The 19,756-nt window shown below is 37.9% G+C and overlaps 1 protein-coding gene across 8 annotated transcripts in view; it reads left to right on the top strand.

The window, feature by feature from the left end:
• Positions 1-19,756, top strand: part of NEK10 (NIMA related kinase 10) — a gene marked incomplete at its 3' end in the record, with an annotated part of 201,020 nt that overhangs the window by 143,842 nt on the left and 37,422 nt on the right. For 5 of the 8 annotated variants that reach the window (XM_080824601.1, XM_080824599.1, XM_080824598.1 and 2 more), the window contains 2 exons: positions 1,305-1,359; positions 12,498-12,535. In XM_080824601.1, coding sequence (XP_080680727.1) covers positions 1,305-1,359; positions 12,498-12,535 — 93 coding nt within the window. Of the gene's footprint in view, positions 1-1,304; positions 1,360-12,497; positions 12,536-12,634; positions 12,776-19,756 lie in introns of all 8 variants that reach the window. The other 3 variants (XM_080824596.1, XM_080824595.1, XM_080824594.1) reach the window with 1 other exon arrangement.

Below are 19,756 nucleotides of genomic sequence, written 5' to 3'. Positions count from 1 at the left end.
CTTCTGTTGCCTCAGCTGTCAAATGAATAGTTTCATTATTTCTACCAGCAAACCCAGATTCCAACTGGCGAGTGGAGATAACTAATTTGGAGACACACTAAATAACCATAAGAATAATGGAAGTGACTTCTTATGAATCTGGTCTATAGGGATTAGAGACCTGGAGAAGAAATTAGTCCTGGGGTAGACTATGTTTTATACAATTTTATTTCCATTATGAAGAGATATATTTCAAACACTAAAGTAAAATAAATATTTTAATTGTTTATTATTATGAAAAAATGGAATATATAAATTCAGTCCATACGTGAATTCTGACTCTTGATTTAAAACAGGAAAGTAAATAGTCTCTGGGGTATGAGGTATGGAAAAGAAAAGAAAAGATATATTTGGAAAAATGTAAAAATTATAAGGAAAGATAGGATTCAATTTGTTCAACAAATCTGCAACTGAAAGAAAAGAAAGGTTAAAATAGAATATGGAGAGGAAAGAATAATTCATTTAAAAGAGTAGGTTGAAAGCAATTAGATAGGTAGAAATACTCTGAAATAAGTTAGTGTAAACGATTTCCTCTCATTAATGACTATACTATGAAAATCTCATAAAAGAAAGTTTAAAATAGTCTCCCCAAGGACCTAAGTAAAACCCTAAGGAGTGGCTTCATTTGCTTCATTTTTGGTTCCTTTCCAAACTTAACTGTCCATGAAATAGTGACTAGATGTTCCAGATTTTCTGGGATAATCTGTTTCCGTCATTGATCTATTTTCCCACAAATTCCTGCTTCCTAGATAAAAATGTCCTGGTTGGTGATTAGGAAAACATGAAAGCTATACAGGAAAAAATATTCATACCTATGTAGTAAATTCTACAAGTGGTTAATTACTGGCTGTTTTGAGATGAATTCAGCTTTGTATGTTCGGGGTAACAATGGTGAGGAAGGTCAGTGGGGAAGCGAGGAAGGAAAAGTTGAGCCCTTAAACTTGCATGTGGTAACTTATACTTATCTTGTCAAGACCTTTAGGATAATTGTGAGATAGATATTTTATTGTATTTTATTAGCTATTAATAACAGAGTTTCCTTGTTTAGTTTCCTTTGGAAAAAGGACCTTAAACAATCCTGTCAAGTAAACAGTAATTTGAAGCTTTCTATTTTAACTGATACTTTTATAAATGAAGACCATCTTTAGAGTATGCTAAATACTGCTCACATAATAGAATGCAGCTTTTTTTAATGAATAAATAGATAAATAAATAAAAGATTTGCACAGGGAAAATGTAAAGCTATTTTTATGTTCTTGTTGCAGGCATTTTAAAGAGAAGTTTTAGTGCCTCAGGAGGAGAAAGACAATCCCAAACAAGGTGTGTACACATTGAGCTCCCAGAAGTTTGCAGAGCCATTATTGGTGGCTAAACTAAAACCTGGTAGCCAGAAGTCACCATGGACATGGGTGGTAGAGGCTGATAGACCCACCCTCCCAGCAAAGATTGCAGTTTACCGGGAGCGTACTGGAAAGTATACTAAGCTTGGACCTGGGTTTAATCTAGCTTTGTGATCTTTAGCTAAGCCATTAGCCTAATGGAGCTCAGGGCTGGACCAGAGGAGTAGTTAGTTATGCTTTATGAGGCCATCTGGAACCCTGGCTCCTTATATCTTGTTTTTCCACAACCCCAGGGTATAGGGCTCATCCTCATGGCAAATGTGGCAAACGTGGACCCCATCACCTCCACATCCCAGCCAGCAGGAAGTGGAAGGAGCACGTGGAGACGGGCCCCTTCCTTTTAAGGATATGACTCAGACATTGTGCTCATCCCTTCTGCTCACATACCATTGGCCAGAACTTAATCATATGAATACATCCAGATGAAAGGGAGGATAAATATGTTTGGGGAATTCTATTTTAAAAGGAAAAAGAACTCTTTTAGGACCACCAGCAATTTCTCCAACAATTATCTCTTGGATGAAAGACTAAAATGAAACTATTAAGTCTGGCCTTTTGCAAGTCCCTGCTGACCTTCGTGAGGGTGATTTCCGTGACACTGGGTGAGGTGGACAGGAGTGGAAGCTCGATCGTGGTGCTTTCAGAAGTTGCAGAAGCAGAGATGGGAAGGAAGCTACCAGTGATCTGGCCAGTTAGCTGGCGAGCGATGTTTGATGGAAAAGGACCTTCTTAGACTCAGGATGACTGCAGGGTGGCTGGGTCTCAGGAGAGGCAGCCAGTGGAGAGGAGAGATAAAGAGGGAAAGAAATTGCTGGAACACTGGCAAGAGTAGTGGAGCCCAGAGAGCCGGTCTGGGAAAGAGGAAGGGACAGCCCTTTCTCTGTGTCCGAAGAAAGGGAGGCAAAGATAAAATTAAGCTAGAAAAGCAGAGAAGAGGGTTAGAAAAGATAATACTTGGTGGTTTCTAGTCATTAGATGATGTTCACAGCTGTGAGGATGGTCTAGATTTGAGGAGGGTGGTCAGTGAGGAAGAACTGATATAAAAATGGGCAGATACCTGAGTGGAGACAGCTCTGAGGTGAAGGTGCTGGTTAAGGCTGGAACACTTTGAAGCTGCGGGGGACCTTGGTCGGGGGCGTGGCTACATGCCGTGGGACAAAAGGCTAAGGCCATGCTGTGCTTTAGCAGTGGGGCTTTCTGGACCAGGCAAAGGAACATGATTCTGATTGACTTGTGCAACAGGGGGGTTCATTCAAAGGCTTTGGGGGGCCCACATAATGAGGAACCAGGGAATCAAACTTAGGAAGGAATGAAAGTCAGGCGAGCCACTGCGATCTGTAGAGGAGACACAGGCTCAGAAAGGCCCTGGTGTTGGGACAAAGGAGCTCCCAGTCTGTTTGTTCCATCCATGTGTCACCTTTCTCAGGATCTGGTGTCCTGTGTGAGAGAGTCGGGGGGGCTGGTTTGAATTAACACTCTATTCACTGCTGCAGGGAGGGCTGAGCTCCTGGATCTACATCCATGAGGGGTCTTTGTTGGAGGGAGCAGGTTCTAGGTGCTAGGCAGCCAGAATGGAACTCTTGTCCACTTCTGGGCTCAAGGGTGCTGCTGGGAAGATGAATTCAGAATGAAGAACCTGCCTAGCAAAATCCGGAGGGGTTCAGTTGGGTGGCAAAGGAGGGTTCCTATAGAAAATCATTTTTGTTTAGTCAAAGATACAATACCATTGATTACTGATTTTTTTTTTTCCACATAAGTTTCAGGAACGGTTAGCATGAAACTTTTCAATTTCCTAACTCGTTTCTAGTGTTGCTAGTAACAAAAACCCAAGGAAAACTGATCCGAGTGCATAAAATACCAGAAGCATTGTTGAGGAAAGCCTATACATTTTTTAGTGGGCCAGTGTGCAGAGGAGTGGTGGTTAGAAGTAACGGAGAGAGCAGGAGAAAGAGAAACAGTCCCAAACCCCAAGGAGAATGGAGAACGAGAATGGGGGATCTGGAGGACTTGGGACTTGAATGATAAGATCACCTAAGGAATTTCCCTCCCATAGCATACCTTCTGTCATCTTGTCCTTAAGTCACTACCACCTCTACCCCTACTTTCCACAGACATGGAAGCCCCATGCAGGAGCCTGGAGCCATGGGAGCTCTTGCTCGTTTAGCCCAGCAAGGGGGGAGACATGGCTATGGAGCTGGGGATCTGAACGCCTGGTACCATGGAGTCAGTTTGTTCTCTTCAACTCTGGCATCAGAGCTTCTGTCTTAACCACATTGCAAGTTGAATAGATTTTTGTGAGCTGATCTGGAAATCTTTCCAACTACTTGGGAACAGTATTTGCATAGGAAAATGTTCCACATGTTTTCCTGCAAAATACTTAGCAAGCGCCCTCGGGAATGTAGCAATTCCCAATTTTGTGATTATTTATATTTCTAAGAACATGATCAGAAGGCTTTTTTTTTTTTCCATTATTGGATAATTTATTCATTGATACGAAATTGCTTAAATGTATAGAAGAAGTGCAAAACAAGTATTTTAGTGCAAAAATACATTATGACATATGGGTTTTACTCCCCAGTTAAAAGAATTTTATGTTAAAATGGGAATTTCCAATCAGATAAATTTAGACATCTTGAAATTGTTAAATAATTCTAGTCTTTTTTTTTTTTCTCAAAGAACTCATGGAATTGTGTTATTTACAAGAATTCAGTTGAAGTCCAACCCTTCAAAAACAAAAGAAACATATGTATTACATATTCTAGAGTTTGAGATTTCTTTTTTAAGATTTTATTTATTTATGGGAACCTGGGTGGCTCAGTGGGTTAAAGCCTCTGCTTTCGGCTCAGGTCATGATCCCGGGGTCCTGGGATCGAGTCCCGCATCAGGCTCTCTGCTCAACAGGGAGCCTGCTTCCTCCTCTCTCTCTGCCTGCCTCTCTGCCTACTTGTGATCTCTGTCTGTCAAATAAATAAATAAAATCTTTAAAAAAAAAGATTTTATTTATTTATTTGACAGACAGAGATCATAAGTAGGCAGAGAGGCAGGCAGAGAGAGGGAAGCAGGCTCCCCGTGGAGCAGAGAGCCTGAGGTAGGGCTCAATCCCAGGACCCTGAGATCATGACCTGAGCCGAAGGCAGAGGCTTAACCCACTGAGCCATCCAGGTGCCCCTTGAGATGGTTCTTAAAAGCTAGTCATCATCTTAACATTTTATAGCTAGTTGGGTAAAGTTCAACAGAATCAACAGAAAGAAGAAGTTCAAACTGAAGCTCATTGAAAAAGGGGATATTACATAGTGTAATTACATTAACCCCTTTGAATTGTGGCTAATGACCATGTCAACAGGTGGAAAATGGGAAATGACCCAAATGTTGAGGTTGATGGATCAAAAGTCACATAAGTGAATAGGACCGAAGCTAAAATCATATTTGAAAACTGTACTGTGTGTGGTAGAGTGTGACATGCCATCAGGGAACACGGTTCATTTTAAGACAAGCTCTTTTCCCTCAAGGAACTCAGAGTGTAACAGGGAGACAAGGACAGACTTCAGAAGAGAAGAAATGACAAAAGACAGCCTATGATTCATGCCAAATGAGAGGAAAGAAGATTAATGACTTTTGATTTCCTTCCAAACAATCCCCAGAGCTTCTCTAATTGAAAAGAGACAACTCTAAAATGTACTTATGGTTCTTTAAATTAAAAGACATTAAATAAAGCTTGAATTATTTGCAATCTAACTTGTTTAGGATTTTTCTGGGTTTCTTGGTTTATACCAATAAGAAACGTGAAGCCATCCTGCAGAATATTTAGAAGCTAAATGAGAAGTTAGAATCTAAAAGAAGATAGCCACACTGCGTACTAGAAAATATTTAGAAGCTAAATTAGATGTTAGGATATAAAAGAAAATAACAAAGTGACATAATAGAAAATATTTAGATGTTAAATAAGAAGATAGAATCTAAAACAAGGTAGCAAAGCTGCATAGAATAAAGATACATAGAAAATCAAGCTGTAGAGATTTTTGGCTCTTCTATGCCACATATGAAATGGTAGACCAGTAACAAAGAGACCCGGAGCAGCTCTCCTTCTTGGGAAGCCTTACTGGCTCTTTAAACAAGAGAATGGTCTCATTTAGAAAAAGCCACAGGTAAGTGCATGTTTGACCTGAGCATGTCTACTAGAGCTTAGAATTCAAACTTAGTCCTGGCTAACTAGTTCAAAGAGAAAACTTAAGAATATATTTTGAACTTATGTCAACACAGATATCAGGGCCCAGATTTAAGCCAATTATCTGCTGAAGAACCAAGGTACCTCCCTAATAACTCACCATAGACTTGCAAATCGAACTAGGCAAATGGAACTAGCAAGGGCAGCTTCTGCCCTCCTTAGAGAGATACTGGAATCAAGGCTGATGGGAGGAAACATCACATTAGAACTGGAAGGCACCCTGGTGATCCAGGTTATCACCTGATGATGAAATGCCTTTCAGGACTAAAATTAATCACAAGACCTAGAGAGAGCTAGTTCTCAACTCTTGAAAGTTATATGTTCCATCTATGAATTACTTAGCAGAAATGACATGAAGTCAACAAATAATTCTTTTGGGCTCCTTTCCTTGCCAAACTCCTCCCCAGATCTCAAGCCTCCATCCTCAAATCACCAAAAGTCCTGGAAGCCCAAACTGAAAACGACCAGATCAGTAGAGGGAACCCCATTCCTCAGGTCTGGAACTGGAGCCATTCACAAAGCAGAGATGAATCTCCAAATCCCCAATACCAAGTCTCCAGATGAAATCTCCCCCATCAGGATGCCATCCATATAGCAGCCATTCCCAGTGCTCTCCTGGCTCCCCAGAAAATCTGGAGATGTTGATGGAGCAGTTTTTATACTACAGCAGTGGACCTTGGGGAGCTTCTAGTTGACCTACATTTCCTAATAATAAACAGGTCATTCATACCGTATGAGTATTCACGTAGTATAATTTGCTTTTAGGCTTTTGACTTACTAGAATAGACAGTTGATTTTACATCTTCATTTTTTACATCTTTGCATGTTATTGGAGAATCATTAGCAGAAACATCACCTGGCATACTCTTACAGATGTTTTTCAATCTGAATGTCATCAAGTAACTGCTTTAGTTGCAATAGACTCATTCTGCTAAGGTCTAATAGTTAGTTCTCCTGAAGATGTGGAACTCTGAGATAACTAGAACTAACAAGAAGTTCCAGCTAGTAAATAATGAAAGGCAGACAAAAATGAACTTAATGGTATATTTTTTATATATTGCTTTTAACGAATGCACACAGGTCATGTGATGGCCTAGTTGAACAACTTTTCTTAAATGAGAATGTGAGAAGTTTGTTTTAACAGTTTCAAAGAGGTATAATTCACACAAAATAAACTGCACATATTTAAAATGTGTAATTCGATAAGTTTTGAATATGTATATCTCTGTGAAATAACAATTAAGATGGTGAGCATATCCACCTACAAGTGTTCTTGTGTCCATTTTTACCTTCCCTTATGCTCCTCACTCCCCCACCCCAGGCATTCATTAATCTGCTCGTTGCACTCTAGATTAGTCAGCATTTTAGAATTTCATCTAAATGGAATTATATAGTACATACTCTTATTTATCTGGCTTCTTTTAGGCAGCATGTTTATTTGGAGATCTGTCCATGCAGTTTTCATAGTGTATCAATAGTTCATTCCTTTTTATTCGGAAGTAGTAGTCTGTTGTATGGATTTATCATGGTTTGTTTTCTATTCATCTGTTAATGGACATTAGAGTTCCAATACTTGGTTATTACAGATAAAGCTGTGATGAACATTTGTGTTTTTGTATGGATACATACTTTTAAAAATCTTGCATTGGGGAGCCTGTGTGTGGCTAAGTGGGTTAAGCATCTGATTCTTGATTTGGGCTCAGGTGATGATCTCAGGGTCCTGAGGTAGAGCCCTGCATCTGGCTCCACATTCAGTGTGGAGTCTGCTTGAAATTCTCTCTCTCCCTCTCCTTCTTCCCCTCCCGCTCATGTTCTCTCTCTCTCAAATGAATAAATTTTTTAAAAAGTCAATAAAAGAATAAAAATCTTGGGTAAATACCTAGAAGTGAAATGACTGGAACATATGGTAGGTGTATTCTTAACTTTTTAAAAAACTGCCAGACTGTTTTCCAGAGTGGTTGTACCATTTTTACATTCCCAGTTTTAGAGATTTGAACCCTACTCATACATTGAGAAAGGTTGAAGTGCATGATAGTGTTTGTGGAAATCATCTTTTATTTTGATGTGTACATCTCTGAAATCATAAGGAGTAAGAAAGTGGAATTTACTTTTCATAGCCATCTGTCACAAAATATCTCTTTTGAAGTAATCATATTAAATAAATATCCTTATTATTACTATTTATTTGATATTTTGTGAACAGTGACGGAGTTAGTCAAGAGCTTGCTTAATTAATGTCTGTGTCAAGGAAAAAAAAAACCCAAAATCAATAATTAAGACTGCCTTTGAAATTTCTAACTTTAATCATTTGAAATTTCTAACTTAAATCATCTAAATTTTGCCTCCATTACTACTTGTTAGGAAAGAATTAAGAATGGGTTTGACTTTCATCAGTTTCTTATCTGGATTTTAAAGTGTCAGTACATAGGTAGATAGTTCCCACCCGATGAACTATAACATTTTATTTCAATTTACAAATAAATTATCCTGTATAGTGGAACTTGATGATGCACACAAGGGCTTCAACCTCTTGAACTATTATTACGTGCACTCACTTCTAGTAAGCTTTGGCCATTGTATTATGCCTTTCTTAAGAATATTCATTCATTCATTCAATTAATATTTATTATTGCATACTGTCACATACCAGACAATGCCTGGGCCGTGTTTGCATTTCTCAGGATGCAGTATATTGCACACAGGTGCCAGGCCACAAATACTTTTTAATTAACAGATGAATGACTGTTATCTTACCATATATTCTATACCTTTCATTAGAAGAGGACTAAAATCCCACCTACCAACTAGAACGTATGAGCCTTTGCCATAACCACAGCTTAAGTCCCCACCCCTCTTTTTTAAGATTCTGTTGCTTAGGCAACAAGATTTTTCCATGCCTGCTTGCATTCTGTTGCCAAGGCAACAGGGTATCGTTGGCAGGTTGGTCTGAGACATCGAATGTTTGCGGTTTGGGAGATGCCTATGGCTCGCAACTTCTTTGATAAATCAGGGTATACATAATCGTATTCAAGCATGTGGACTGACTCTAGTCTTTGAGTCACATCAAAGACAACTGTAGACATTTGAGACCATCCAGCATTATACATGTGACTATGAAAACCTTAGTGTAACCTCAGGGCCTATCGGTCTTACCTCCTTTTAGCTGAAGTCTTGCTTATTTTGACTTGTGGGTATTCTCTACTCCCCCCTTTCATAATCCATATCTAGTTTTACTTAAATCAAATAAATACTGTTTGATCACTACTTGCCAGAATTAATGTAGCCTATCAAGCAGTCTTACAGAAACAATGTATTATCAATAAGACCACTGTATTCCTTTTCTGTGCTAGTTCTAAACTTTTGTGGCTAATTGCTTGTTTGTTTCTAGCTGTTCTTGGAGTAGGAGAGGAGAGCCCCAGGGGCACTGTTCTCCTTTCTGGGAGTGACATCACTGCTGTTAACTTCACAGATAGGGGACGAGAGGACCCCGCATAATGCTGGTTTTTTTCCACACATTATGAGTGTTGCTACCTAAAAGAGACTTCTAAGCAGTAAAGTGCTAGTTAGCTCAGATGATGTGATTACAGTAGCCTCAGAAGGCATTATCTTAATACTTTAAGTCACCCTTCTCATTTCGAAATGTTAAATATTTCTCCTTTTATCAACATCAGCTAGTTCTAACTACTTTTCACAATTGAATTAAGTAATGTAATGCACCTCCCTTTGTTCAGAAGTATATTCAGAAGGATTTTACAAAATAAAAATTCTAGAACTCTATCTCCTTCATGGCTAAGACTCCTCTGACACAATAATTATCCAAGTAATTTACCCTGTACTTGAAGTCATTCAGTGAAAAGTAGATTTAAGAAATTTCAAAGCTAATACCTTCAATCTCCGCTTTACCCGTTATTGCTTTGGGGTGGAAGTTGTAAGCTAATATTCCGATCCAGTGCTTCAGTTTCTGCTTTGGCTTATAAATTCTGGATGAAGTTACCCCAGATCTGAAGAGAGTTGGAAGGGATGACCTTTCGGAATCCTTTGAAACCTTCCATTTCTCTGAAATTCTGTTTCATCAGCCTGAAGTCCTATTACTCAGTTCCCATTTCAAAAGTTTCAGAGGACACAAGCTTCATTATATTAAGCCTTTTCACCAGAAAAGAACATTTCTGGAATGTTCTCTTTGTGTTAAATCATTTTTGTCTGTTTTCCAACTTACACTATCAAGGGAAACCATCCTCTGCAGCCATAAGGTTCTGTTGGACATAAACATTCAATCCGGTTTTCAGTCTAGAGGCAGACTTCCCTCAGGCTCTGCATAATTTCAATCTTTCGCCCATCTGTGGACCTAACAATCGTATAGTTAAATGTTGTCACTTCTGGCTACAATGAGTCTGTTCTATTTGGAAATTTCAGATGACTAATCTTTCTTGTGATCCACGATATAATTTCCAGAGAAATTAACAGTTTTCCTGCCATACCCCTGCAAGCTTGTGAGTTTCAAGATGAGGGACTATTTCTTTTCACCATCCCTTCTGCATTGCCTGGCACAGTTTCTACACATAGTGGGCCCTTAATAAATACTGTTTTAATGAATGTGTGGTGGTTATTTTAAAGATCTCCTAAAGTTCATTAAGGAGGAGTTTAGTGTTATATTAAGGAGTAACAGCAACTTGGCAATGTCAGGATAGTCTCTTTCACGTATATCACTGGCCCATTTTTTAATACGTACAAATGTTTGAAGCTTTGGATTCTTTAAGACAACCGGAATAGTCATCTACTTAGCTCAGCATGTGAGTGGTTATCAGCTGTCAAAAGTACCCGTAACCTGAGGAATAAAAGATCTCCACAAGTTACATTTTCTTTACCACTTAAGATTGTCTAAGAGGTATTGCTGGCTTAGCAGCTACGGGCCATGATTATGAGCCTCAGGCATAATGTTTATGAAGACAATGACAAGACCTTCCAAAGAAGAGTCTGGCATGCACTGTTGAATATGGAGGCCGCTGGCCACATGTGGATCTTGAGCAGTTGAAATGTAGCTAGTGTCACTGAGGAACGAAATTTTTAATTTCATTTTAATATTCACTTAAATATAAAACAACGCCAGATATCTCATTAGTTTTTTATAGTTAGTGCCTGCTAAAATAGTATTTTAGATAAATTTGGTTAAATAAGATATATTCTTAAAATTAACATCACCCTTTTATTTCTACTTTTTGAAAATGTGGCTACCAGAAAATTTAAACTTTTATTTGTGATTTACATGGCATTTCTGTTGGACAGTGGTAGACCTGTCTAGAAGGCTACGGCACAGGGTTATTCGTGCATGCTGTGATATACCATGTGTCCAAAGATATTCTGCTCCTCGGCTCAGCCCGGAAGCACCCTGCCCATATTTGGATACTACTGAGATTATGCCCCTCTTTGACCTTTCTGAGGGCAGGGCTTATCCATTTTCTTTCTTTAAACATGCCCTTATCCCAGAACTACAAAGAGTTATTAACTGAATAAGGCTGGCAAGTTTCTATTGACTTTTCACTGACTTGAGAACTTGCGCTGAGAAGGGGACAGAGAAAATAGTGGGATCAGGAGAGGGCTGGCTTGGTGGGGAGTTAGGAGGAGTGAAAAAGGATGGGGAAGGAACTTACGATTGGCTTTGGTGTTTTTCCTGTTCTCTAGTTGGGCGGAGGGTAAATGAGAGCCAATTTTGTTTTGCTTCATAATTTAGGTATGTGTTGCATTTACATATCAAGATTTCTGTGCTTAAAATGAAAATGTTGGGGTAAGCGATTTACTAGCCATGTTTGTTTGTATTTAAATCCCTCCCTCCATTCCTACTCAGCAGATACCTATCATGTGCCTTGAATGTAGTAGATGTTCAATATGTTTTTGTTGGGCTTAAATTTTGCATTACATTGTGTTACATTAAATTTAGTATAGTTCTTATAACTTGTCAGGGCACAGATGTTTCTTATTTCATTCCAAAATAACTATTAAGAAATTAGCTCTAGATATCAGCAGAAAAAACAAGGTTGAAGGTTATTTATGGCTGTCCCTGGTGGTCTCTAAGGCCACCTCCAGGAGGTGGAAGGCACTAGACCAAAAATGCAAAATGATCAGGAAGTCTAGCATTTCAGGGCAAGGCAAACGAGTGATGTTAATAACACTGAAATCAAGGAAAAATGTAATCCTCTTAAATGCAAAAGTCATCCTATTTCATAGGAATAGTTAAAATTTCTTTTTTAAGACAACAGGAACAAAGCATAAAAAAAACCACATGTGAAATTTTAAACACTTGTATTTTTTACAGATTTAATTTATTTTAAAAAGAGAGAGAGCATGCCCAGAAGTGAGGCAGAAGGGCAGAGGGAGAGAAAGAATTTCCAGCAGACTCCCTGCTGAGCACGAAGCCTTACTTGGGGCTCGATCTCATGACCCAGAGTCATGAACTGAGCTGAAATCAAGAGTCAGATGCTTAACTGACTGAGCTACCCAAGTGCCCCTAAACACTTATTTTAATGTAACATTATCATTTTGATTTTAAGTACAAGAAGATTATCCAAGACACTAAGATGTAGGTTCTTAGTTATTCTTAGAGCTTATAAATCACTGTGATGAGACAGGGTTCTTCGATGTGCCAGTAGAATGTGAGGTCTGCAGTGGGTTTGAATGGGCTTGTTTTCCTCTTTATTAAGCTTCTGAGAGCATCTTGAAGGAAAATAATCTTTTTTTATTTTTGTATTATAAACCATAGTAAGGTATAGACTTTCAGTCAATGTTGGTCAGGTCCAAGTCGAGTAAATCCTTCTAACAGCCCCTAATTCTCTTTTCAGGGACTTCACTGGTGGATTAGGATCCAGACCAAGACCAGGTAATTTTGTGTTAGCAGTAACAAATTTGTGCATGCCTCCCTGATATTCAGTGTGATTTATGTTACAGTTTCATATCTTTCCCCCTTTTATTTCTTCAGCTTTGCTGCCTCTTGACCTGCTTCTGAAAGTACCACCCCTCATGCTCAGGGCCCACGTTAAGGAGATAGAGGCCGAGTTAGTGACGGGGTGGCAGTCCCATAGCCTTCCCGCTGTGATTCTTCGCAATCTCAAAGATCATGGTAGTACTTATTAGATCGAGTTGATGTCAAGCCCACAATGGGTGACTACAGAATTATAGTTGGGCCTGAAATGTCTGAATGATTCTTGGGAGGTAATTTTAATACAAACAGCAGGAGAATGTCATTTTGTTCGTCCACAATTATTAGTTTGGCAATTTAACAGTATAAAAATGCTTTCTGTGTTCACTTATTTGATTGAAATAGTATAGACTATTTTTCTAAAGTTTACATTTTTGTTTTGGTGGGGATGTTAACCAGTTCAATTATTTGTGCTTAAAATGTATACCTATGAACAAAAATAATAGTTGTTTTACATTCATATTTCTTTTCTTTTCTTTTCTTTTTTTTAGAGAGAGAAAGAGAGAAAAGGGGGTGGGGAGGAGCAGAGGGGGAGATGGAATCTTAAGCAGGCTCCACACCTGGCATAGGGCCTGATGTGGGGTTCAGTCTCATGACCCTGAAATCATGACGTGAGCCGAAAATCAAGAGTTGGATGCTTAACCAACTGAGCCACCCAGGCACCCTACATTCATATTTCTATAAACTCTACACCTATATGATATGAGGGAGTGAAGTTTATCTTTATCTCCTTTATTCTGACATAGATAGTCTTTTTTGGTTACTTTTATTCATATTTGATTAAAACAATATTATATAATATTGTTTTTCTAATAATTTAGAAATTACAGATTCTTAAAACATAAAAGTAATGGTTTGGGGGAAAACAGTGTGTTAGTTGATGTTTCAAATTTCTATTAAAGAGGAACAAAGTTCAATAGTAATAGTTAAACTGTTAGCTAAACCTGGACAATTCAGGGAAAATGTATGTTGATTGTACTTTTAACATACGTATGAATGTGTGCCTCTTTAGCATAAAGTTCTACTTTACTGTTTTGGTTAATTTGGAATATTGCTCATTGCTGTTTTCATTTTGGCTTCCTTAATTCACATTCTTTTGTAGAGTTAACACCTATGGTGAACATAAGCGATGTGAATTGATTTACTATAACATTAGTCCATGTCTTCACATTTATTAAATTTGCTTTGGAAGAGTTATTGACAGTCTGGGGCCATTTACACCATCAGCATAGATGCAAAAAAAGATGGTTTTGTTATTAAGATGTCCATAGCTATCATGCTGACCATGCTGTTTGGCATAAGGTAAGTTTATACATAACATAATCATGAAGCTAAAATGGTTGTTGATTGATTTTATAATAACGAAGCAGAAAAATGTATTTATGTAAGCAATTCACAGTTCTGCTGTGACTCATAATAGGAATTCCTTTTCCTAAAGGGCATGTTGAATTGGCCCAGTTTAAGACTTATTTTATATCCATGAAATTGGTCAGATCTCTTGACCTTTAAACAAACTAACTGCCTTATAGCACAGTTTATATGTAATATATTGTATTTCTTAGAGTGTGTTAGACCATTGTAAAGTATACTGACAGATATTGTAGAATATACTATAGTGTTGTCAGTGAATGCTAAAGTTCACCCACACAGAACTCTGTTTCTACTAATATTATAGACACATTAGTGCATATGAAAACATTTGGGTTGGTATCTATGGGTTATTCTAATTTTAAGTAAAAGAACTCTTGATTTTTTTCCATCTTAATGCAAAATTACTTTTCTGCTTAATATAGAAGTCATACTTTTTAAAGTGTTGTGGCTAAGTTTTAATTATTGTTGCTTTACCAAATCACCAACAACTGGTACCCGCCCTATCCACTTAACTTACCATGTCTGCAAGTCATGCTCCATTCCAGTTGTTACCTCCATTGTCTCTAGCCTAAGAAAATGAAAAGGTGACATTAATTGAGCCCTCCACCAATAGGGAAGCAAGTTTGGACCAAGGTGTCATGAGACACTATTGGTTTGGGCAGTTGTAAGTTATATCTTGAATATTAGTTACTCAAAATAGGTAAAACACTGAAATGTGTGGATGATTAACTTTTTTTTTTTTTACAAGCAGTCTATATTAATATATTTTCATTTATTTAACATTTGATTTAGCCTTTTTGGATAGATAAGAACATGCTGGGATGAAAGGAACATTGTGTATAACCAACAGTCCCAGCCTTGTATTGTCTAAATGTTCCAGAAAAAAATTGTCAGGGAGGGAAGAATTTTGTCAAAACCTGGGTGTGCTCCCAAGACCATATCTAGAATGTAAACATCATTTTCCATATGCTCCAGCTGAACAAACGGTGAGAGCTGTGATTTTAGAGTACCAAGTGGCTCTATTATAATAAAATTGTGTCTATCTGGTAGTCCTAAAGTGAACTTCTAGCTTCATATTGTGGTGATACAAACTCCTGTAGAACAAATAACTATGGAACCATTTCAAGTTAGCACTATTAAAGTCTTCATGTTCTGTCTTTTAATACTAACTAGATTGGGTAAAGAATTTATTTTATACATATTTTACACATAAAATATATACTTATACAGATACATGCAGTTCTTTGCCAACAGAAATGGAAACTTAAGAATTTCTATCTTGCATGGATGAAAATATTGACACTAATTAACATGGACTGAATGAACGAACAAACATTTTTAACATGTTAAGTATTTTAGTTGCATTTCCCTAACTTTAGTCACTGATGGATTACCTAAGTACACAAATTTGACCATATCAGAGTATCATCTGTACTATTCTTTTCCTAATATAGGTTTCTTAATTTGACTCACTTTTTCAACTTAAATTTAGTTAAAGGAGAGTTTATATTCTTTTTTTTTTTTAAAGATTTTATTTATTTATTCGACAGACAGAGATCACAAGCAGGCAGAGAAGCAGGCAGAGAGAGAGGAGGAAGCAGGCTCCCTGCGGAGCAGAGAGCCCGATGTGGGGCTCGATCCCAGGACCTTGGGATCATGACCCGAGCTGAAGGCAGAGGCTTTAACCCACTGAGCCACCCAGGCGCCCCTAAAGGAGAGTTTATATTCTTGCTATAAATGGGAAACCAGTATAGAATGACTTACCAAAAATAGATGGCAATTGTAAAGTTAAATGAAGTATAAGCAAAAAAAAAATTATTAAATTCTAACTAGATATTATTATCTGCTTATCCTGAGGTCTGTTTTCTTTGTTATGAAGAAACATTAGTTACTGTTTGAGAAATGGTGAGATATACTTGTTTTGTACTAAGCTACTCCTTAATATAATCAATAGAAAAGAAAATTGGAAAGGTTTTATATCTATTCTAATTAACATGCAAGATTATGCTGTATTAAGTGCCCTCTGCTTTAGGAGACTCAGTTCTTTAAAAAGTAATTGGTTAGTTCTGTTGTATGTCAGTCTAACAACTGGATATTTTGAATGGCGGGAAGCATGTGGTGTGTTGTGTCTAAAAAAGAAACAGCTCTTTCCTCTTGAGGTAGGGAACATGGTGTCATATATTTGTGAAAACTAAATCATACCAAAACATTTTATGAGAATTTTATCCTTTGTCAAGTACGTAGTGTACATTTTAGTAATGTGGATGCCATTATCATGGGTCAAATGTAAATTTTGGGAAGCGCCAATCAAGCCCAAGTTTCAAGTGCAAATGTAATGTCAACTAAGAATATGGCCTAATTTGACTAGATTAACACTGACATTTCCTCTCCCTTGCTCACTTTTCCATTTCACAGCAGTGAACAGCCAGGCACTGAGCTGATATATGGGAATTCTTATGCTCTGCATTTTGAATAGGAATTGTCACTTCATGATTTCTGGGCTCTTAATTATGCTTTCTTACTAGATGACTGAGAAGCTATTTTTATACTTGTCTTTTGTTCATAAAGGTCAGATCTAAATAAAGTAGTCAGTGTTTCATCCAAGTATTCCAGAGAGCACAGCTTAATATTCCAGCCCTTGTCATTAGCAACCTTCAGTAGCTCACTTTCAAGTTAGTTATTGACATATAGTAATTAATGCTAAATTTTGCAATTGCCAAAGTGATTTGGAGTACATGCCTTCTCTTGTTTTATTTCATGGCCATTCTTTTAGCATATAAAAAAGTGCTCCCCAGATTTTAAGAGAATTTCTTATAATACTTGTCTATACCATGCAATTTGGCATATAATGATATACTTTTTTATATTGTTGTTGGGATTTGGATATATTGGTTAGATTTCCCAACCAAATTGTAAGCATCTTTAGGAAAGTTTAAATATATCTTGGGTACTTTCTCTGAGATCAGGCCCTTGAAAACTACTTATTGATTAACCGATGCATACTACCACAATATAAACTGTTGTTCATCCTTGCTACTGAGAGCAACTTGCGTAAGTCATCTTATGATCACTTAAAGAATGGGGAAAATGATACTTTAATGTTAGATTTAATATTGGGGAAGCCGTGGGAGGCAATAAATTTCTTCTGTGATTTGCTTCCTAATTCTTCCTGCCAAAGGAGATAGGTCCCAGGTGAATGCTGCCTGGAGATGTAGATTTTTCCCAAATTCTTCTCTCCAAAGGGATACTCAGTCTCACCGATGTTATTGAAGATTCCAATCCAAGACCAAAATTTGCAAATTGCAGACCAGCTCACAACCCTGCCTTGGGGGGTTTTGCCCTGGGGGTAGGGCTAAGTGGAAGGAGGGGAAGAAAGCTACAACACCATTCAGTAGGAATAAAGGAGGTCAGTGTGGCTTGGATAGATTATAGCAATGTACAAAATAATTGAGTCAATGGAGAAAGACAAGGCTCTCAAATTCCAGACTATTATTACTAATGCTTTTTAATAGAACTTAAAAACAGTTTCAGAGTGTTTACAATCCCCTCTGAAAATTTTCATATGGTAATTTGAATATTGAGTACAGTGACAGGTGAGTCAATATTAATAAGAAAGAGGCAAGAGACCTCTTTCTTCTAGCTAACCAACCACCTGCCCTCTCATATAGCTGAGACCTCACCATTATTCTTAATTAATGAATTAATTAATTTGAGAGAGAGAGAATGAGTGTGCACACAGGTGTGGGGGCAGGCAGAGGGAGACAGACAATCCTGAAGCAGACTCCCCACTGAGCGCAGAGCCTGATGTGGGGCTCAGTCCTAGGACGCTGAGATCATGACCTGAGCTGAAATCAAGAGTTGGCTGCTTAACCAACTGAGCCACCCAGGTGTCCCATAGAACCCACCCATTTTTTTAAAAGATATTATTTATTTATTTACTTGAGAGAGAGAGAGAGAGAGAGACTGAGAGAGAGAGCACAAGCAGGGCAGAGGGAGAGTGAGAAGTAGACTCCCCACTGGGCACAGAGCCTATAATTGTTTGTATTTCTTTGGTGTTGGTTGTGATCTCTCCTCTTTCATTCATGATTTTATTTATTTGCGTCCTTTCTCTTTTCTTTTTGATAAGTCTGGCCAGGGGCTTATCAATCTTATTAATTCTTTCAAAGAACCAGCTCCTAGTTTTGTTGATTTGTTCTATTGTTTTTTTAGTTTCTATTTCATTGATTTCTGCTCTGATCTTTATGATTTCTCTTCTCCTGCTGGGTTTAGGCTTTCTTTGTTGTTCTCTCTCCAGCTCCTTTAGGTGTAGGGTTAGGTTGTGTATTTGAGACCTTTCTTGTTTCTTGAGAAAGGCTTGCACTGCTATATATTTTCCTCTCAGGACTGCCTTTGTTGTGTCCCACAGATTTTGAACTGTTGTGTTTTCATTATCATTTGTTTCCATGAATTTTTTCAATTCTTCTTTAATTTCTTGGTTGACCCATTCATTTTTTAGAAGGATGCTGTTTAGTCTCCATGTATTTGCGTTCTTTCCAAATTTCCTCTTGTGATTGAGTTCGAGCTTCAGAGCATTGTGGTCTGAAAATATGCAGGGAATGATCTCGATCTTTTGGTACCGATTGAGACCTGATTTATGACCCAGGATGTGGTCTATTCTGGAGAATGTTCCATGTGCACTAGAGAAGAATGTATATTCTGTTGCTTTGGGATGGAATGTTCTGAATATATCTGTGATGTCCATCTGGTCCAGTGTGTCATTTAAGGCCTTTATTTCCTTGTTGATCTTTTGCTTAGATGATCTGTCCATTTCAGTGAGGGGAGTGTTAAAGTCCCCTGCTATTATTGTATTACTGTCGATGTATTTCTTTGATTTTGTTATTAATTGGTTTATATAGTTGGCTGCTCCCATGTTAGGGGCATAGATATTTAAGATTGTTAGATCTTCTTGTTGGACAGACCCTTTGAGTATGATATAGTGTCCTTCCTCATCTCTTATTATAGTCTTTGGCTTAAAATCTAATTGATCTGATATAAGGATTGCCACCCCAGCTTTCTTCTGATGTCCATTAGCATGGTACATTGTTTTCCACCCCCTCACTTTAAATCTGGAGGTGTCTTCGGGTCTAAAATGAGTTTCTTGGAGGCAGCATATGGATGGGTTTTGTTTTTTTATCCATTCTGATACCCTGTGTCTTTTGATTGGGGCATTTAGCCCATTAACATTCAGGGTAACTATTGAGAGATATGAATTTAGTGCCATTGTATTGCCTGTAAGATGATTGTTACTGTATATTGTTTCTGTTTCTTTCTGATCTACTACTTTTAGGGTCTCTCTTTGCTTAGAGGACCCCTTTCAATATTTCCTGTAGAGCTGGTTTGGTGTTTGCAAATTCTTTCAGCTTTTGTTTGTCCTGGAAGCTCTTTATCTCTCCTTCTATTTTCAATGATAGCCTAGCCGGATATAGTATTCTTGGCTGCATGTTTTTCTCGTTTAGTGCTCTGAATATATCATGCCAGTTCTTTCTGGCCTGCCAGGTCTCTGTGGATAGGTCCGCTGCCAATCTAATGTTTTTACCCTTGTATGTTACAGACTTCTTTTCCCGGGCTGCTTTCAGGATTTTCTCTTTGTCGCTAAGACTTGTAAATTTTACTATCAGGTGACGAGGTGTGGACCTATTTTTATTGATTTTGAGGGGCGTTCTTAGCATCTCCTGGATTTTGATGTTTGTTCCCTTTGCCATATTAGGGAAA

Source organism: Martes martes, assembly GCF_963455335.1.
Source record: "Martes martes genome assembly, chromosome: 1".
Lineage (NCBI taxonomy): Eukaryota > Metazoa > Chordata > Mammalia > Carnivora > Mustelidae > Martes > Martes martes.
Note: the sequence above shows the minus strand (reverse complement) of the source record. Positions and strands in the feature narration are given on the sequence as shown.